We start from the raw sequence: 22,243 nt of genomic DNA on the forward strand, positions 1-22,243 counted from the left end.
TTTTTATTATTAACTGACCTTCATTATTAATTCTAACGAGCAAACCAAAGGTAAACCATATTATACTGACCTTCAGTGGTGAAATTGCACATTAACAATAATCCAAACCCTCTCTCCTTTTTTATTCCAGTTCTGCTCTTATATGACTCTGATATTAGGCACCATGTCTATTTATTTATTTATTTATTTATTTATTTATTTCTATATTTATATATATATATATATATTTGTTTACCTGTAGCCAGTGATCTCTGGGCTGGCAGAAGCTGAGCAGAGGAACAGCACTTTGGCTCCTTCCATTACAGTCTGAGGCTGAACGGACAGAGTGACAGACGGGGGATCTACGATGCAACAACTTTATGTTAAAAACAATCTAAAATGCAACGTGTTATATATTTCTTTTGTGGTTTTACCCGTAAGATTCGATAGAGCACCTACGTTGAACGTTGATGGTTATGGAAGTCTGGCGTCCACCCGGGGCTGCTGGGTTTAGAACCCTACAGGTGTACGTCCGCCCCGAATCACGGTCATCGGGCACCAGAGGTAGAAGGCTGACCGCTGTCTCCCTTTTCCCATCCTCCATCAGTGACTGAAAGGAAAGCAGAGGAGATAAACAGTCAGTATAGAGCTACAAATTCCTCTATGGCTGTCAATTCCACTAAAAGGGGCGTGGCCTCTGTCACAGTGACACTTGCATGATAATGAGACTCTTTGAGTCTTTTTCGTGAGGCTTTATTTTTTCAATAAAAAACTGGATGCCTTTCAGTTGTATAATATTAACCCATCGTCTCTGTGAGTGTATTCTCTCTACTTTGTACCGGCTTGCTGAGCCTGTATAGCACAACGAGAGCGACACACCCCACTACCACTGTCTTTACATCGCTCTTCATACATGAAAGATTCAAAGATATCCCATATCCCATTTATCATTCCAGACATTCCGCTCTCTCGTCTATCAGGCTTTAATGCCATCTCCATGAGGCTGTGAGTACGCTCTGCAGTGTTGAGCCGGGATTAGAGCTGGCTTTCCCTCAGCGTGGCAGGTGGACTGGTGTGTTTAATGATGCCATTTTGCTGTGTGCACATTTTTTCCCACCGAGCCCTCGATCAGCTCTTCCTTCTCCTCATCATCTCTTAAATCTGCTTATTGCGCTCTGCCCGATCGATTCGGCTAAGTGGGGAGAGGAGTGCGAGTTTTGGCAGGGGGCAGCTTTCTGGGTGTGGTGTTAAGACAGTGCAGAGGAATTCTGGGAAATCAGGAGGAGGGGGTGCGGGGGCATTATGGGAAGCTGGGGGCGGCAAATCGATGCATGAGCCCACTCTCTGGCAGACACACCTCTGGCTCACTCAGAGCATTTTTACACTAGATTGAATCGTGACGCTGCTTGTCAACACCCTTTCACACCATCCCCCAGTCCCTTATTCATTTTTCCTCCCTCACCTCCTGCTTGCTCTTCTCCTCCTTTGCTTTTTTGCTTTTCTTTGTCTTTGTTTGTCTCTCTTTCTCCTCCTGTCACTCGTCCCTCACTCTGGAGCTCTTTTAAACAAGCATCTTTTGCCTTTATTCACCTTCTATCTCTTCTCCTGGTGTTGCATCTGTCTCTTTTATCTTCTCTCTCTTTCTCTCTCTCTCTCACTTCTCTACTTCCCTGCAGCTCCCGCCCTCTTAAGCGTGCAGTTTAGTGTCGTTTAGCGTGGTCAGAGAGCATGACAAATGTGACACTTTCATGCCTGTTCATGCTCCGCTGAGTTCTCCATTGTGTTTCGGCATTGTCGACGCCGAATTCGCCCTCTCTCACTCGCTTGCTCTTTCTCTCTGTCTCTTTTGCTTGCTTTCACCCCCTCCCTTTTTCTTGCACTCTCTCTTGCTCGGTGCAGAAACTCTGCTGTATCGGACGCTTATGCCTGTCTGCGCTTCAACATGCTCCATTTATGCTGGAGTGCCAGAACATCGGAGGGTGTGTGTGTGAGACAGAAGGATATTTATAAAGAATAAAAGGGATGAAACAGGAGTGGGGGAAGGGCAAAGGAGTACGGATAGAGCGAAGATGGAGGGAAGATAGAGCGAGGGCATCCGAATGAGACCTGGAAGCAAAAAGACTAAAACTAAAACAGTGGTGGAAATAAATTACACAGAATGCAGCAGTAAGAACATGGTGAAAAAGGAATATGTGATCTTAGGACTTAAAACAGCTGAGGAGAAAGAGCCAAGTCGTGATAGTGTGCACGCTCACCTTCGAATAGATCGCAGTGTGCATGACCTCTCCATCCCTGTACCAGGTGATCTCAGCTGCAGGCTTGGCTCCGGATGCCCGGCATGTCAGGTTATGGGGAGTGTGGGCTTTCAGACGCACCACAGGCCCTCCCTCTACGACAGGGTCCGAAGGTGGCACTGCAAGAAAACATCATCATCCTTATCATCATCATCATCATCATCATTATCATAAAGAATTCCAAATAAATATTCAGCTTTCCCTTTAACTCAAATGCAGTTGATCATCCAAGCCACATATGATGCTTAACTGGTATTATCTGGAATTCACTATATCCTGATTTTGTTTATTATTATTATTATTATTATTATTATTATTATTATTATTATTATGTTGTTGTTGTTGTTGTGGTTGACTCAAGAGTCACACAGGGACTACAATAAGTCCTAATATATTATAATGTGACTAGTGAGGGGTCAAGTGTTAAGGCTCTGGGTTATGGGTTGGAAGAATCCACGGGTCCACTGCCTCCAGCTGAATCCAGAATGACAGCTTGGAAGAATCCAGCTGCCACTGTTGGGCCCTTGTGCAAGGCCCTTAACCCTCTCTGCTCCAGGGGTGCTGTATCATACCTAACCCTGTGCTCTGACCCCAACCTCCAAAGTTGGGAGAATGTGAAGAAAGAATCTCACATTGCTGTAATGTCTATGTGACAACATAAAGGCTACGTCTTCTATAAAATGATGTACAAAAAATATTTTCTCATACTAATACAACAATTTAGAACCACAACCAAAAGCATGCAGTGTTGTTTGTGGTGTCTGTTAATAAGGAATCTTCCCCAAGCCTCCCTATCACACGTTAGATTTTCCCTGCGTCTATGAAATCAGTTCACAAACCCGATGTGTAGGCTGCTTTGTGCTGTCTGATGTTTAGTGTTATATCAGAGTTCGTGCTGCTGAGGCCTTTTACAGCAACGCTGCCGAAACATTCATCACCGGTGGCAGATATTTGACCTATATAGAACGGGCCAGGCTCAGTAAATGGGCCGCGAGATTGAGTTCGGTGCGGAGGAAGGCTAAGTCTGTGTTTCTGCCCTTTTAACGGAGTCTTACTTTGTTATTATGACTCCTCGCGTGTGGCTCTGTTGCATCCGAATCGGTCATTAGTTCATTTATCTGTGTATCCCTGGCACAGTGAAACAGAGCATGTTCTGCTATCACGCAGATACACACCGTCCGTCCCTCTTTTTAGTCTTTTAACAAAGCCAATTTCTGGAGCTGCATCACAATAGTCAGAAGTCTCTCCCTGGCTTGTGGCTGTGCACTAATGGGATCGGCGTGCTAGGTGATTTTAATTTCCATGAGGATTCCCTTGACTGCGCCCTCGCCACTGACTCTTTTGACTGAGCTGGATTGCTTTGGTCTTATCCGGTCTGTATTGATTTGCACACACATGCAAGCACATGCACTCGCACCGTTCCTTGGGATTCATTTCCTCCTCTTGTGACGGAGAACCTTGCCAGACTGTGTATGTGCACAAAGCCTGTTGTTGTGGAGGTGCTGGAGCTCTGTTTTCCGCCCCCTCATTTTTTTTGTGCAGTAAGCAGCATCTGAACTTCCAGCGAATGTGGCAGATTGAAGCGTGCAGGAAATAAACTTGTCCAATTAGGCCTGTATTTTTTTCAAACCTGGTTTCTCCGTGGAGGTCTCAACATAAGACGAATCACAAGTTGTGCAGCTGGGATGAATTCGCTAGCCACACACACACACATACACACGCTCATGTTGTTAGAATATTATAAAGATGTTTGTTGGTGGGAGTAAAATTAAAAGTGGTGTTGTTGTTGATGTTCTGCTGTCACCCACAAGGTGTCACCACTGTTGCAGTGTTGAAATCCCCAGCAAGACCCCTTCACACTCCCTGCTGCCCACCCCGGCACTAAATGATCTATGGTGAATATGTAGATCATTCACATCGCGTTAGCGTAAAAGGTGCCCTGCGGTTGACAAATTTTGTGAGTCGCTGTGAAAAGTGCTAACTGTGCAGCCTGCGACTTTTAACTGTGCATGCGAATCATCGGTGACTGCAGCAATCACATTATCTTAGCCTTTCACAGTGCTGATTACAGTTAGGAGAGAGAGACAGGGTAAGAGAGATGGAAAGAGAGATGGAGTGTGTATGTGTGCATGAGAGAGAGAAAGAGAGAGAGAAAGAGAGAGGGAGAAAGAGAGAGAGAGAGAGAGAGAGAGAGAGAGAGAGATAGGGAGAGAGAGGGAGAGAGCAAGAGAGAGAGAGAGCGGGAGAGAGAGAGAGAGAGAGAGAGAGATAGGGAGAGAGAGGGAGAGAGAGAGAGAGAGAGAGAGAGAAAGAGGGAGAGGGAGAGAGAGAGAGAGAGAGAGAGAGATTTTTCTTTCACGCCAACATCAACTCAGTTTTGCTTGGTTTTGAAAAAAGAAATACTGCCAGGGTATGATTTAAAATTGCAAATAAATTATGAACCATGAGTTATTGGCTTGACGCGAGGAAGTGTTTATTCAGGAGAAACACAAAGTTGCAGCGTTACACATTTCAGGCAGTATTTAAAACGCTGCTAATGAAATTGGCTAGTATGAGGGAAGCAGTAATTCCTCTTACAGTTAATAATCAGTTGTGAGAGAGGTGTACTGTGGAGAGCTCCTCTCTCTCTCTCTCTCTCTCTCTCTGTCTGTCTCACAAATACACACACACACACACACACACATGCGTGCGGTTCTTACCCAGGACGGTGAGTTTGGCTCGGTGTGATCGCAGTGCTGCTTGCGTGGCCTGGCACTCGTACACGGCATCATCAGCCAGCTCTGCTGATTCGATCACCAAGCTGTGCTCCCCTGATAGTGGATCTCCCATCAGGGAGTAACGTGCCCAACCTGGCACAAAAAAAAAAACAAAACACACAACACTGTCTGAGATAAGGGATGTGTCACAACACACACATACACAAGAAACCAGTGCAGGGCCAGGGTTTCATCGCCGCAGAGACACTATCAGCTCCACACACTGTGAAGTCTTTAAATGTCAGCGCTCAGCAATTGATTCTCCACCTTGCTGCGACCAGACAGCTGAGATGATTAGACAAATTAAACGCTTGTTTGTGCTATATGCGGTTGGTTCGCCTTTTGTTTTCCTAAAGCAGCAACACACCGAAAGGGGCCAGTGGCAATAGTCTCTCTGATACGCATATATACACTGAGATGCTGGACAATGCCATTTACCTGTTACATCTCTACTGAGGTTTGTGTAATTGGAAGGATCAGGATAATGATGGAACAGACCTGATTTTTAGAAATGGTTTGTTATAATGTAGAGTGTAGCATGTAAAAAATTGGTGGTCATGTGTGTGTGTGTGTGTGTGTGTGTGTGTGTGTGTGTGTGTGTGTACATATCTATCAGCTATCTTATGGAATAAAACACAACCGAGGTCAGTTTCATAGAGAAATATTAATCAGTGTTGCGACGTAAAGCAGAGCTGCTGTTAACACCCCAACACTGATTACTTTCCAATAACAGCACACCCTGAAGTATTTCATTCGCCTTATACCACAGCATTATTGCGTTTTATTTATTTATTTTATCTAGTTATGCTTAAACGTAGTGATGTTAATGTTCTGGATCATCAGTGAGAGATTTTTTTTTGTGAGTCACCTAATAAAATAAAACTCAGTCAGGTAACTCTGTCGTGTTAAAAAAAACAAAACAAAACAAAACAAAAAGTCAAAAGGTCCTTGCCATGTTGGTGAACTTCCAGTTACGAAGCGCTGACACTGAAGAATTCTTATGTGTAATAATGTGTATATATGTGTAATAATGTGTATATATGTGTAATAATGTGTATATATGCGTAATAATGTGTATATATGATAGGAATGTCTCGATCTTTACTAGATCAACAACTCCATTGTTTTCTTTGTGAATCTGTAGCTCTGGATATACAAAGCTCCTGCTGTACCACTGTATTCCTTGTGAAAGCTGATGCTTATAGAAATAATAACATAGAACATACGGAGCAGATTAATATAAACTTGTGGCTAGAGTTACAGGTTAGAGCCGAACCCGCTCTCAGAGCCGTGCTGTTATAGAAGACACCTTCTGACTAATCAGAATCCAGAATTCAATAACATTGTCGTATAGTATTTCACAATGACTTATTATGGAATACAGTCGTATCAATTTACACTCAATATTCCTGTTAGCGACGGCTGCAACGTCTAAGGCTCTTACCGGGTAAATCTCGCTCTCCACCAAGTGCTAGGCCGTCTTTGGTCCACTGGACCATGCCTCGATATCCCACGATGACACACGGAAGCGTCACCGATTGGCCGGCCATCACCACCTGGTCCTGGGGCTGCTGGGAAAAGTAGGCGGCTTCGGTGGCTGTCGGAGCAACGGATACATTTGTTTAGTAACTGATATTAAAAGATATTTTAGAAAATTTCACAAATAATCAAAAAAATAAATAAATAAATAAACATCAACATATAACTTACTATTTAAACCAATTTTAACTCCAGGTCTATGACTGCATTCTTGCACAAAAGGTTCAATAACATCATAACGCTGTTGCTCTGAGTTTTTTTTTCCCTCTCTTGTCCTGCCTGCTTCACTGATTCTGTCTTTTAGATGAGCCTGCTTGGTGCTGGTTGCACCATGGGAAAGCTATGCCGATACTCTAGCTTCAGCATGATGGACTATCTGTCATGCTACTTGCACCTGCACTTTGAGGTCAGTGATTTTACAGGAGGAGAGGGACAAGCAGGCACAGAGCGCGTTACAATTTTAGAGCAGAATCAGCAAAAAACCTACACCGGCCCATCTGTATTCTCACTTCACCACTCGCACTCTACTGTCACCAGTACTGTGCTAGCATTAGCATCAACGAAACGCATCAGCCGAAAGACTAGCATTACGCAAGGTTCGCAATACAGGAGGAGGTCGACGAGGATGAGGTGGACGAGGAGGTGGAGGAGGAGGAGGAGGAGAGGGGGGATGGCCTTTTTACCCAGCTTGCATCGGTTTGCCTTGTGGAAACGACTGCCTGGAGGATATAAGCGAAGCCGCTAAAGCCTGTCGTATATCATTATGAAGTGGCAAGTTCTACAGGGGGCTATCTAGTTGATGCTAGCATGGTTAATGTTGCATCATTCTCTCCTGGATTTTTTGGTTTCCCGTGCTGAATCGAGGAGGCTGGGTGTCAGCTGTTCATGACTTATTTAACTCTTTCCTCTGCCCATATGGCCAACTGATGGAGAGACTGGGGCCATACTGAGCTGTGGAATCTGTCACCCTGGCCATAGCTTGCTTTGTAAATGGGGGTGGTTTGCCTTTTGTAGAAAGAGATGTTAAACAATCAAAGCAGTGCTTGCAATCCCACGAGGGCCATCGGTTGTGTACAAAAACAGTGAGAGAAAGAAAGAGAGTAGGGTGAAGGAAAGAAATAGGGTAGGAAGGAGAAGCACCTGCTTTCACTCCTAACTGTACTGCTCATGATCTTCAGATCCTCAGATCCAACCCTAACCCTAACTCAAATTCAAGTTCTTCTCAATCCTCCAGCATCATCACATTCTTATATGTTTAAGAAACTAATTCCTGTTTGCTAATTACTAATTTCTCAACCTTTAAAACTAAAGGTTTTTATATGCTTCTTTGTCAGGGTGCACGATTATATGAAGAACCTTTAACATCTCTGGGAAGTTCTCTTTGCACCAAAGGTTCCTTATTGTGAAAAAAGACTATAAATATGTTCTTTATGGCGCTAAGAAAAAAACGAACCATATAATGGAATGTTCTTTGAGGAACCAAAAAAAAAAAAAAACCCTTTTCGGTTCTTCCTTGAACCTGTATTTTTAAAAGCTTAAAGGAAAAAGTTTCTATACAGGATCTATACCTATAAGAGAGGATTTTCATTTCTGATTTTCTGAGATGGACCTAGATAGACATTTCAGAAAGTTCGATCTATTAACATCTAAAGAATCCATTAATAGCACATTTTATGCCTGAAGGCAAACGGAGCATATTATTTCAGGGGTCGCCGAATGGCGCGGACTTGGAAGCATTTTAGCAGACCAAAGCGAATAGCTTATGAATTTTTTTTAAAAATAAAATAGACCTGGCTGTACTCATGAACCATGAACCCTGAACCAACTCAACTTCTGATGTGGTTTATTCAATCATATTTGGTTATTTACATAAATGATTTAGCTGAAAGCAGCTCATTAGTTTTTCAGAAGATAAAATATCTTAAAGGTTTTTTTTTCCAAAAAGTTTAATTTCACCCAAAATGCTAGTTACTGAGTTTTCTCATCGTAAGACTTTTATTTGCTTCCCCAGTCTTTCTAACCCTGACATACAGCAAACCCACACAGAGTGTCAATATGGCTGTTCCCTCACTGTGAGTTTCTCATCGCTGGAGCTCCCAAACCCCTACCGGATCCAGAAAGCTGGCAACCAGCCGGAGGTAACAAATCCATTCAGAGGCACAGAGAGTTTAAGCTTCAGAAGTTTAAAAGAGGTGGGTGGTGGAGGTGGTGGGATGAGAATGAGGGGTGAGGGGTGGTCTTGGAGCACTTAAAAGAAAACGGCCTTCCCCCTGGTTTTGTTATTTCTCTCCCTCCCTCTTTTTTTAACTGTGTGGTTAAATAGTAGACTGGAGAATAAAGCCAGGCCCATTCACTCTGCCCTAAGCCCACTCAAACCTCTAGCTTTGGGGCTGGGGTGTTTAAACAGAGGGAATGAGGGGTGAAAGGGGGTGAAATCAGGGCAACATACGGCGTCCAGAGCTGAGCCATTGTCCTCCTGTCCCTCGCTTTTAATAGGCCTCTTCATTTCCAATCAATCCTGCTAAATGCAAGTTTAATAGCTTTTCAATAGCGGCTTCCCCCGCCCCTCTAGGGAGAACGGGATTTTCTCCCCATTCTCTCTCCATCTAGCTTTTTTTTCACTCGCTTTCTTTCACTCAATCATTCCCGCAGCTTCTTTTTCTCACCGGTGAAAAGGGGCTTCCGAGCTTAGCTGACAGTGTTTGGGTCGCACTCAATTATCCACTCTATCGAAGGATGCTGCAAAGACTGCCCCCCCCAGCCCCCTCCCCTTCACTACCGTCACCACACGCATACCGCTATACTTCCATCTCTGTCTTTCTTTTCGTTGTCTTTCCATTTTCAGTCACACACTATCTGTCTCTTTTGGTTTCTTTGTATTTCAGTCTGACACACACATGAAGGCATATCTCTCCTTCTCTCTCTCTCTCTCTCTCTCTCTCTCTCTCTCTCTCTCTGGTTAGAGCTGGTGGTGCACATATTTGAACAAGTCCTCTTGATCAATAGGGGAGGGAGAGAGAGAGAGAGAGAGAGAGAGAGAGCTCTCAGTAATGCAATGGTGAAAGTTATTCTCCCAACTAAAGGTGTGTGTGTGTGTGTGTGTGTGTGTGTGTGTGCGCGCTGAACAGAATATTTGAAGATTACCTATTGGTGCTTCCATACAGACCTAAATCAGCTGTGCTCATGCATTTTTGAAGCTTTCTTTAAAAAAACCACATAATTTCCTCTCCTCTTCTCCCACCTTGACATTCGCTTCACTTTTTAAATTTTTTTTATTGAGTCTTTTCGTGGACTCTCTAATTGTTCTGTGCTTTTGGGAGTGTGTGTGTGTGTTGAATCCAGCACTGTATAAGCATCGGTTGCAATTTAAAGCACGTTGCTCCATCTAAACGTTTACGGCTTGCGATAATTCATCACAGCGGCCCGGGCTTTGAACGGAATTCACACATTGACTCGCTTCCTTTTGAGTAATCACCACATCCCATTAATAAGTACGCATACATATTATCTCTCACACTGAGCACTCCAACAGGCTCACATCTTCTCCGAGCCAGGATGATGCATATGCCAAGCTCAAAATATAAACACCAGACACAGACATGTCAACTGATCCAGCGTGACAGCAGTCCAAAAATGTAAATCCTGTAATATGCACATACATCAGAAGACGCAGAAGCTCGCACCGTAGGAGTGATTCACTGCAATCCAAGTCTATTTTCTGGAAAAAGCCTGACAACACATCACTGCTGGTTAATGACTCATTTCAAATTGGAATAATTCCTCTTTGCTGAATTACCCAATTCTTAGACGCTGGTTTAGCAGCTTAATTACACGAGAGCGCTCCTGACAAGGAAGAACATGATGAAAGAGCGAGAGACGGCCGAGGTTAGAAAGGTACGGTGCAACATTTTGATAACCCACAGGTTCCAGAGCTCCGTGAGGCTTAACAACGTCTAGTAAGACGTGAGGACGACACGCGCGCGAGGTGAAATCAATCTCCTTTGCGTTCGCATGAAAGAACATGTTCACCCGAATACAAACACGTCAGAATTATGCTAACATGACGATTTAAAGATTTCTCTGAGGGCTTACCTTGAACACAGAAATTTCACTTAGCATTTAGTTAAACCAGATGCTAAAACTTTTCTCTTATCATTTAGTGAAACCAATTTCCAACCCTTTTCTCTTAGCATTTAGCTAAATCACATTCAAACACTTTTCACTTAGCATTTAGCTAAACCACATTCTAACACTTTTTTCTTAGCATTTAGCTAAACCATGTTCTAACATTCTAAATTCTAATTAGCTAAGCCATCTTATTTGACACATTTACTTAGCATTCAGCTATATCATATTCTTACGAATCTTAATTAAACTATAAACTTGCTAGCACAATTTGGAAGTAGGCATCGTCGAAGTGACTAGCATGAAGAAATCAGAGTGTTTGTTAGCATAAATCTGACATATCGTTAACATGCTAAATGTTTTCATGCTAGTTGCTGTCAGTTCAGACGTTTAGACTGTGAAACATCTTACCTCTTTGTTTTTTTTTTTCACAGTTAAAATGAATAATAGTATCTTTTTTTATCCCTCAGAGCTACAACATGGAACTTTTTAGCATTAGTGTTACCTGCTCAAAAATCAAAATAGATAATGCTACGTTCCCTATAGCATCGTAAAAGTCCCTATAGCACATTTTAAGGGTGTCAAAAGAGGACATTACAAAAGGACAGAAAGTCATAGCGTCTATGGGACAGTCTCCCGTGTGTGTGTGTGTGTGTGTGTGTGTGTGTGTGTGTGTGTGTGTTTGTGTGGGTGTTTGTTCCCCTCCCTCTAGTAACAAGGTCAAAACTCACTTGGCCTGTCAGACTTTAATCCGGATTTTTCAAAAAAGATCATTTCATAGGCCTGGATGGCAGCAGGGCAGAGCACATGTACTTGTGTGTGTGTGTGTGTGTGTGTGTGTGTGTGTGTGTGTGTGCATGCAGTAGGGGGTTGTGTTGTGTCGTAAATAGGGCAGACATGCTGTGGGGATTGCAGGGCACATTTACCAGCTACTTTGACTTGTGACTTTGCTTTTTTAGTCACACACACGGCCCAAGTTAAGTGCAGCAGTGGACGAGAACATGCCATATTAAACAGCTTCGCTCTTCTTCTTCCATGCTGTTTTTAGAGCCCAGGGTCCATCTGAGGACTCGCTGAGAGCAAAATGAATGGACAGATGTTAGCAATGAGCCCTCTCTGGCTACTGTCACCAGAGACTGCACAGAAAGAGAGACTTGGTGCATGTGTGTGTTTGTGTGTGTGTGTGTGGCAGTAATGTAAACTGTTGGCTGGTACCTGCTCTATTCAGTCTGCTGTAAATCAGAATATTCATCTCAGGGTCTGACCTTATTCGGTGCTATGTTGTGCCCTGTGTTTATGTTCTTCATCACTGTGCTGTCTTCTGAACGCGTCATCACCACCAGCTGTGTGCAGTTTTAAACAAGTCACCCAATTCGAAAATAGACCTCAATCATAACTACTCCTGCGACATATGTACATATGTATATATATATGTGTGTTCAACTGTGTTTTTCAAAATTTCCTAAAGTTATGTGCGATGCACCAAGATTACGACAGTTATAGACACAGTACTCTGTGCCTGTCAATCGGCATTTCCTGATACTTCACTATTATATTAAAAAAACAACACACTACTTATTTAATAAGAGCAACAACTCATATATGGATCAAAAATCTGCGTTTCTGTAAAAGTAAACAGACAGACTTTAATTGCCAATAAGGTAATGCTCAGTGTTTGGACCTATCTGTCCGATCATGCACCACAAAAAGGGGTGGAGCTTAGAGCATATAATGGACAGAACATTTACATTTACGGCATTCAAGTCGAATACATCAACACTGGTTCACTAGGTCACAGACTTAGGATACTATCAGGCTAAAACTTTTTTTTCAAATACTAAAACAAATGGCGAAAAATTGCTAGTTTAACTGTTCCAGGAAGAGGTAGGTACATTTTTGTCCTACCTCTTCCTCTAATTTTACCATTCATCCAAATTAGAGAATGTTGATGGAACAAGGATTTATTGCTACTAGCTTCTCACAAATGTTACACAATATTAAATGCAACTATTATTGAGTAAAAATTTCCTCTAATATTATAATCCAAAATAGTGTTTTTTAACATGCTCTTTGGGGGTCACGGTGGCTTAGTGGTTAGCACGTTCGCCTCACACCTCCAGGGTTGGGGGTCCGATTCCCGCCTCCGCCTTGTGTGTGTGGAGTTTGCATGTTCTCTCCGTGCCTCGGGGGTTTCCTCCGGGTACTCCGGTTTCCTCCCCCGGTCCAAAGACATGCATGGTAGGTTGATTGGCATCTCTGGAAAATTGTCCGTAGTGTGTGATTGCGTGAGTGAATGAGAGTGTGTGTGTGCCCTGCGATGGGTTGGCACTCTGTCCAGGGTGTATCCTGCCTTGATGCCCGATGACGCCTGAGGTAGGCACAGGCTCCCCGTGACCCGAGGTAAGCGGTAGAAGATGAATGAACATGCTCTTTGGTTTCAGTAAGCAGTCACTTGGCTGTTCAACCAGTTCAGCTGGCTGTTGTTAGTAAAGTTAATTAATTTTTGTATGAGATTAGGATGTGTCAATCAAAGCTCCATCCAAGTCCTGCCCCATTTATAAGTCACTAGTGTCAGGTTCGAATACCCTGACACCCACTCACTCCCTGCTCTCCTGGCTTTTAAAGACTGTTTGAAAAAAGACTTCAGGCAGCAACTCAACACACGCACACACATACATACACTGTAGACACACACATACAACATGGCCACCCTGAGTGCTGTGAGCTCTAATGGTGTGGTTAGCCAGAGAGGCTGACCCAACCTTATATCCATTACACTTATCCGCCATGCTCTCAGAAGAACGCGCCCTGCCTCTGCCCACTGCTCACACAGATAATTCAACAATGTGCTAAAAGAGCAGCAAATGCTGCCCTGCAGACCCTCGCTTTCAGCTGACCCGCTCCCTCATTCGGCCTCTGGTCTCATTTCTGTGGACGGATAGATAGAGAGTGAGATGGATGGATGTGCATAAGGGAGGGAGAGCAGAGAGCAAATTAAAAAAATAGCTTGCTGGAAAATAAGCAGGCTGCGCTGCCTAAAAGCGATGAATTGTGTCTGCTTTAGATAAGGCCGCTAAAGCCGAGCTGGAGAGAGTGAGCTCAATTTCGCACTGGGGAATTATTATCCTTTTGTTTCGCCGTGGAAAGCCCTTTTGTCTCAGTCTCATTGTGGGAGTGTGTGCGTGTGCGCGTGGGTGGCCGGGTGGAGTGTGTGTTAAGCAGCGATATAAAAAAGCATTTGTTAGGGCCTTTGGTGAAGAGTGCACTGGATCTCATAAGCAAGAGACTTGTGTTTACTGCAGCAGTCTAAACAAGCCACCTGTGTCTACTTGTGCCCTCTCCCTACCTGGCACACGACATCCCTTTCTATCCTCTGCTTTCTGTCCGCAGCTCTCACTTCTTATTTCTCCCTTGCCTTTCTTATGCTCTCTTCCTCCTCCTCCTCCTCCTCCTCCTCCTCCATTTCTGTCACTTTATGTCTAAATTGCAGTCTAACAGCATTTTGAGGACTGTAAGCACAGGAGTTTAATCCTCCTAGCCACTCTTTCACGCTTCTCTTCTTTGTTGGTTTCCTGGCACCAATCACAAGCCTTTTTACAATTCCTCAATTCCTTCAATCCACCTTCTATTTATTCACCCATCCATCTGCACACCTCCCTCCACCCTCTATATTTTTGGAGCTAACCCACTGTGGTGTACTTCCACAATACATTTTTCTCCCACTGAATACCTCCCAGGGCTCCTTTTCAGACTTATCTACAGTGTGACTAATCTGCCTTCGCCATGCATTTTACTTTTCTGTACTTGTCTTCTGTTTTTCATCCCTCCCCTCTTTAATTCTTTCTATCTCTCATTCCAGTTTGTCTAACTATGGCCTTGGAAATTACAAGGAACAGAGTGGGACTGTCAGTCTGAGAAGATGGACATGGAGGAGAGAGAGAGAGAGACAGAGAGAGATGAAGGGGGCAATCAAGGAGAGCAGGAAAGGATCACATGGACTAACGGACATCCGGACACGCCCACATCACCGCTGGAGGTTTAAAGCCGTAGGACGGGTCCCTGACAGATTGAGGACTCAAACTAAGACACTTTGATGGAGCTCTAATCACTGTTCCTCAGCAGCAGGACTGTCACCCTTGGGTTTGTCCCCTCTCTGTGTCTATCTCTTTCTCGTTCCTGTCGCGACACTGTTCCAATTATGTCGTCACACCGTCAGTCATCCATCCTGCTCCACATCAGACTCAGAGGACACAACCGCATGCGTGTTTCGTAGGTTGTTGATGAAACATTACAGGAAATGGATAATAACGGTGTGTTTTTTTATTTATTAATATTCATCGTTCGAGTTCACGATTGTTGTCGTCTACGAGGAATAAAACACGCTGATTTTGGAAAATAATCAACTTTAAAGTACAGTCACTTGTGACTTATTTAGTGTTATTTATTATTTTTTAAATTAGTTTAATTTTTCTATCACAACATGCTGCTGAGTGTTTTTACTCCTTAATTTACTGCTCTTATAAACATCACGTTCATGCGTACAATTAGTGTGTACTGTCTGATACGTTTCTCATGAGTCGCACCATCAAAATGTTGCCTAAAGATATTATCCCATGGCTCACATCTCTCCTCTCATCCACTTTTAGAGCAAAGCAGCATCTCTTACAGCTGATCCCAGCACAGAAATAAAATACATAAATAAGACAGTCTAAAGGAGGAGTGGAAAGGAGGAGGAGGAAAAGATTGTCTGTACATATCATCCAGCTGTCTTGACAAGATGTAGATTGAGCCCGTCTTGTCACTTCGTGCCCCCTGGTGCAATCCGGACAAGACTGCTGAAGCTCTCTCTCTCTCTCTCTCTCTCTCTCTCTGGCTCTCTTTCTCTGCTTGGTGAGAGTCTTTCAGTATGATTTACAGCGCCTTTAGATCATTAGCTCTGTGCTCTGTTTGCATAAACGTGTCTGCCCTGCGATTCCAAAACCCAGAGCAGCGTCTACTTTGGACGTGAGATGGATGTTGCGTGTTGCAGAGTGAAGAAAATAAAATGAATAAGGGAAATGGAGAAGAAAAAAAAATATATAAAAATCCCCGATCTGTTCCTTGGATAGAGGCATCGGGGTAAACAACGGGTGAGGAGAAATCCACAGCACGATAAATAAGACAAGGCGATTAAAAATCCATAAAGACGATAGAAAGAGCATGTTATAACGGAGCCCTAAGTCGATCTCGCTTCTTCTTAAAGGAATAGTGAAAGAAAATGATAGAATTCGCAGCTTACACAGAGTCACGCAGCACGTCAGGCTCTTAGCCCTGAAGCGTCAATTAATTTAGTGTTAGGATTTGTGGCCTGCGATTCCTAATTGAGCCCAATAGAGACCCCTGTGGCTCTCCACAACTGAAAAAAAGTGTATTTTACAATTAATCATGTTCTTCGTCTGCTCTGTCATTATTGTTATTTTGATTTGTTATTCATTTATTTTTAATAAATGAATGAATATGGAATTTTCTCCTTTTTTCCTTCAGAATTCAATTTCTTTGACACATAACAATAAACAATGAAACTGAATGTCTCATATGAAAGTAGACACTCAGCTTTAAGAATGTGTAGTATTTCATAAGTATTTCTGTTTTTTTTACCTGGCATACAAATTTTCATAGCATTCAATATTCATTAAAGTGTTTTTGTTTTTTTTAATCAATGTAGATTTATGTTGTTTTAATAATGTGTTCTCTTATACTCCATATAAAAAAAATAGAAAACGTTAGGACGAGAACTTGTATTCACCATGCAGAAAGCCTGTAATCCATAAGTGCTCCTTGTTGGACTCTTTACTCATTTAACATTGTCCTTCAGCCCACCACTGTGGAGGAAGCTTAAATCCTAGTCGGGAAGCATCAAATCAAACAAAAGTGCGCCTGAGATGGCAAGCAGAATCCATGGGCTGCTAAACGGCCAACGCAACACAAGTCTAGGCATCCTTCAAGCAGTCACAAATTAATCAATGCTTGAGTTTTCTTTTGCATCTACCACAACGTCGGCTCTTTTCTTCCCTCAAGGTGATCGTGTCTGGGAAAAACCGGGAGAAAATGCAAAATAGTTTTTAATTAAAACCATTTGTTTATAAGACCTATTTTTTTTTACAGAGTTGAAATGTTCTGTAAATGATGTGTTGACTAAAAGAAATTAGAGTAATAGAGGAAAAATCATCCATACATTCTGATTGCGTTGTGAAAAAAAAAAAAGAATTCTAAAACGCCATTAAGTTAGCACTAATTAATAAAAGTGTGTAATTACGCTGAAATGTAGAGTCGTTTTTTTTTTTTTTTAAAGAATGTACCGTTTCCTCTAGAAGTGTCAAGCCTTGATTAATGAACAAATGATTAATGAGAGAACTAATTAATTGATTAATTATTAAACATGCAGTCCAGAGAAGAGGAAATAAAGGATAAAGGAAAGTGGAAGCAGCCTCATTGGGGAAAGAATTCAGACCCGAACGTGATCCGTTGTGTTTGTTTTGTGTTTCTTGTGGTCAGGTGGAGACGATACGCCCCGTAAAATGTCAGGTCACGAACTCTCCTTTGACTACCATATGGCTCGCAGGTGTTCCGAAAGAAAAACAAGTGAACTTCTGAGTCAGTAACCTTATGCTAAATGCAAGCCGACGCTAATGCGAATCTTTGAGGTACAACTTCACTTTTCACACGCTGTAGGTCACTCAGTGTCCTCCCTTCACACGCCACCTTTAAGTATGACACTCCATCACTCTCTCCGCTGACACACGATGTGGTTCAGTGTGGCGTGATGGTGACCGAATGCTACCCAGAACGCTGTGATGTATGAAACATGACCCGTGCCAGAAACTATGATATACTGTAGCATTTTTCCAGTCAAGTTTGACCTTTTTTCCTCTCCTGATATTAATCGTTGCAGTGCTAGAAAACATGCATGATCTATTTCTCCCCCAGGATCTCCATGAACTTTCAGGAACCACTGCGTCCTCACTACATCTTTACTTAGCCATGTTTTTTTTTTTGGCTTTCCTCCAGCATTCTCCTACACAACAACTCTGTTCCTGCCTTTCGTCACTGTCCCTATCCCTCTATGCACACTTCCGCTCTGGGATTCATCGTAGCCCACAGTTATTTTATGATCGGTGCTGAGTTTATGGCGGCCTTTAAAAAAAATGCGTTGCTGCTTCCCCAGAGAAAACCCCGCAGCTCGAGCTTAGGAGGAGCTGCTCCGTGAGCGCCACGGTTATATATCTCAGCAGTTTGGCTGTGACATTATTAGCAGAGTCTCTGACCAAGGGAAAGAGCCGGAGAGCTTTGGAGAAAATCTCCAGGGGCTTTTGGAAAGCCAGAGAAGAGGAAGATGAAGAAGAAGAAATGGGGAATGGGGGTGAATGTAGAAGGGGCCTTGGGGCTGTGAGGCAGGATTGTTTTCAGCTAATGTGACAGAAAGGACTTTCTCCGTCAGTCTGTCTCTCTCTCTCTCTCTCTCTCTCTCTCTCTCTCTCTCTCTCTCTCTCTCTCACTCTTTCTCTCTCTGTCTCTCCCCACAACCCTCCTCCTCACTTTTCTCTATCTTCCTGTTGACTGGTCTTGTGTTGTGTGTTGGCAGCGTGGAATTGCACAGTTTCTCAGTCCACATGGGGTGAAAAGACCTTTGTCCTTCCAGTTGGCTTGGCCCATTGACTGCTTTTTCGTGGACATATGGTTCCTGTGAGTCGGTTTCAGCCCGTCCCTGCACAAGAATGCAGTGGGAGGGATGTCTAACTCCCACTTTTCCAAACTCCCTATTTAACACCTCGGTCTGCCTGGGCTTTTCATGAAGTTAAACACTTCATCAGCAGTCTTTTTAGTGACCCTCTTTCACCACCAGCTTTGACAGTTAACGGACCATCATGTAGATAATGGACACTGTGTTTGTGTGTGTGCATGTGTGTATGTTTGTGTGTGTGTGTGTGTGTGTGTGTTGGGGAAGTATTTCAAACATAACCCACACATTAATATCCAGTATGAAATATGATTGCTGATACAATATACCTTCACACCCTTAACCGTTCCCTCCCAACACTCTGTATCTTTCTTTTAGAGACCTTTTCTGTACAACAAGCATGTTCTTTCCCCTGTTCTCTTCCTCAGTTGATGCATCTTTTTCACTATTGTCTCACACACCCACACTGTTTAGTTGGACAGAGGCTTAGGCAGCAGAAATAGATGGATGCTGGGCAGTGAAGCCTGTATCTCTGATGCCCAGGCTCCTGCTGGAGTGTCTCAGCATGTCTCGCTGTGATAAGCCTTTTAATTAAGTGTCTAACAAGGACGTCTAGGGGTATCCGTCGAGGGGACACGGTCGGCCGTGTATGAACCCATTAGCTAGAGGAAAGAAGGGATTCAGAGTGAGAGAGACTGTATTTAATACTCCCTTGGTTATTTTGTATGAGAATAACGAAAACAGGACATTGTGGAAATAACATATTATGTCTAGTAACATGTTATCTCTAATTTTTCAGATAATCTAAAAGTGAAATTTTTTGCATTGCATTTGCTTGATAAACAGGCAAAGCAGGAAGGACACTTTTTCCCATCAGATGCCACTATTGATCATTAGATAGAACGTCCGGTATAACCTGGAGATTGCCTGCCTGCAGCTCGATGCCGATCCAATACTGGCTTCACAGGATATGGGGTCTGAATCTCAGGAAGTCCAGATCAATCTGTATAGATTGATAATGAAAAAAGTCCCTTTTTGCTTATCTGTCCCACTTCGCTGTGTGGAAGTGAAGGAATAGATGGGGTTAGAGGGTATCTCTGCACAAAACAGAAGGAGGAGAGATAGAAGAGGGGGAAAATAGCCCAGGAGACAAGGAAAAAAAGAGAAAACAACCTTTTCTGTCTTTCTTCTGCTATTTCTGCTTCACTTCATCCACTTGTCTGCTCAATCCCCAAACAGTCTCCATCTGACAATTCTTCATTCTTCCTTCTTTAGAAAGAAGCATATTTTAAACCTTAATTAAAACTAGATCCAAAAGCCCTTTTCTTTCCAGGGGGGCAAGACCTGAAATCAGCTTGGAACAATCAATGGGATAGAAAGAGGAAAGAACAGAGGAGGGAGAATGAAGGAAGAAAAATAAGGGAAGGAAAGAGAGACAGAAGAAAAACACAGAGGGCTTTGAATCTACTCTTAAGGAATGGTGGTCAGAAGCTCGGCTTGACCTCTCAACCTGTAGCTTCTCGCAAGATTAAGCAGCCAACAAAGCTTTTAGAATGAAAAAACACAGCCAGCGAACAATGGCCGCCAGGCGTGAAGCATATTGGATTTTAATTAAGAGCCTAGAGAACATGTCGGGGCCATGTTGAATAAGGCCGTGGGACTCAGAGGAGCCTTGGTTCTTCAAGCACTTGACCATCCAGTGTGGCTCTTTGCCATTTCCCCCCTTTGCAAAGTCTTTCGCTTCTCTTTTGTGTACTTTTTTGTCCTTTCTCACTCTTCTCTTGCCTTTCTTTCTCAAAGCCTCAAACAAGAACTGAAAAAAAAAAAAAAACCCTGTGTGTCTGTCCACTCATTCACATGTGCCTGATGAGAATGGCAAATAGAGACTTCTCTCCTAGCTCCTTAGAGAGTTATCTGTCACCCCCCTTCCCAGCCTCTCTCTCTTTTTTCTTGGGTTATTACACAGCTACTCTATTTCTCGTAACAAGGTACAGGTTGCCAATTCCTCTTGAGGATGAGCAAGAACGATAAGGTTAAAATGGTGTAAAAAAAAAAAAGAGGGGGTGTGTGATTATGTGATAGAAGACAAACTACATGATCTCGATTGTGAAAGTGGTGGTGGGATGAAAGAAAGGGACGGGACAGAAACCGAAAGCAGGAGAAATAATTATCTGTCAGCAGCACAGACAGGAAAAAAAAAGTGTTTTGTGCCAACATAGAAAGGATACCATCAATTTAATTGCCTCTAAACTAGTATATTTTTCTGGTCTACTGGATTGAGCAACTAATTTGCCAGAAAGATTGTGTGATGTGTAAACTTTCAGTGCTCTGGATTGGTTAAGTGTTGCTCTTATCATCCTCTTTTTGTCTTTTTTTTCCATAACTCCAGCTAGATACAGCTAACGATAATAATGGTGCTATCTTAATGAACATGGGTGGTGATCAGCAAGCTTTTGAGAGTGCTAACATGACAGAGAAACGAAAAAAACCTCACTGACACACATACTGAAATACCAAGCGCCTGGTCAGAGCCAGGTCATCGTCACCTCCACAGGCAAGAAAAGCAAGTCATTAATTGGTGCGAAAACACACACCAAACTTGTGTAATGGGCATTCGAGGAGGCTGGATCTTGTTAACACAATACACTAGATCATGGTGAGGTGGAGAAGACAGGGACAGAAGGAATGAGGAAAATAATGTGTGAGAGAAAAAGAGAGCGAAAAGGAGACCTTGTTTGGTGAGGATAGTCTCACTAGCGTTGCTTTCTCCCCTGCCTAGCTCGGAGGAACAGTTAATGGACCTTTCGTCACCCACTGCTGTGCAAAGCTAGCAGCAATACCATCATCAAAGCCAGAAGAAACGATTTAAGGTTCCTGGTGTTGCGAACAAACTTTGACCCTTCAGGACATCGCCTTTGACTGCTGTGCTTTTTTTTTTCAGCACACAACATGATGAGCACAGACATTTTTTAATTCTCCCCTTCCAATTCCCCTCCTGAGACAAATCCGCTCCTCTTTTACACGTAAGTGAACTCGTTAATAACATTAGCAAAACAAAGGCGGCTCTGCGCCAGGCTGCCACGTCGGAGTCCCACAGAAGGGCTGAACTCTTTTACCCAAACTCTTATAAAATGCTGCGCACAATGAATCTCTTTCACGCTAGTTTTATATTGAAACTAGAAGTGTATGAAGAGCTAATCAGCTACTATGGTGGATTTGTGACCCCCCCCTCTCTCTGGCTTGGTTGAAAAGGGCTCCAGGGCTTCTTGATTGCCCCGGTCAGCCTTCCTAAATAGCCTGTGATTGAGTAGGACCGTTAAGGGATCATCTATCACTACTCTAAGCTGGTTTGGGGAAAGAAAACGGACACATGACACACCCACAAGGACCCCACATGAGCACATAAAAGCGATATTAAATTAACGCTAGTGGAGTTCAATTACGTGAGATTTACACCGGAGTACATTATGCCAGCAGTTTTATTGTGTACACTCAAGCCTATAGAAGACAGTGCTCCAGTGATGTATCCTTAAAGCATATGTTGTATTGAACACAACAATGCGCTCAAATACATAGCAAACCTGTATGCTGCTCCTCAAGGCATCACTTTTATATGAGCTAAACAAAATGTTTTCCTTTCAGATCCTTTTTATTCCTGCTGTTGTTTTTAGAGTTTGCTCATAAATCAAAAAAAATGTATATCCTCTCAGCATGCTAGCTGAAGTTATGGGAAAGCTGAGGCTAGCTTCGGGCAAGTGTGATGGAGGAGAGCATCTCTCTGCCTCTGTTAGTGGCAGTTCAGGACTAATGCAGAGATAGCAGGGTGTCTGTTT

General features: G+C 43.1%; 1 protein-coding gene across 1 annotated transcript in view; it reads right to left on the reverse strand.

Annotated features, from left to right (window-relative positions):
* kirrel3l (kirre like nephrin family adhesion molecule 3, like) overlaps positions 1-22,243 on the reverse strand; it is a 46,800-nt gene that overhangs the window by 14,294 nt on the left and 10,263 nt on the right. Inside the window, exons 2-6 of the mRNA XM_060888468.1 lie at positions 6,474-6,626; positions 4,973-5,122; positions 2,235-2,392; positions 439-589; positions 236-341 (exon numbers count right to left, since the gene is read on the reverse strand). Coding sequence (XP_060744451.1) covers positions 236-341; positions 439-589; positions 2,235-2,392; positions 4,973-5,122; positions 6,474-6,626 — 718 coding nt within the window. The remainder of the gene's footprint in view (positions 1-235; positions 342-438; positions 590-2,234; positions 2,393-4,972; positions 5,123-6,473; positions 6,627-22,243) is intronic.

Source organism: Tachysurus vachellii, chromosome 15 (assembly GCF_030014155.1).
Source record: "Tachysurus vachellii isolate PV-2020 chromosome 15, HZAU_Pvac_v1, whole genome shotgun sequence".
In the NCBI taxonomy this organism is placed as follows: domain Eukaryota; kingdom Metazoa; phylum Chordata; class Actinopteri; order Siluriformes; family Bagridae; genus Tachysurus; species Tachysurus vachellii.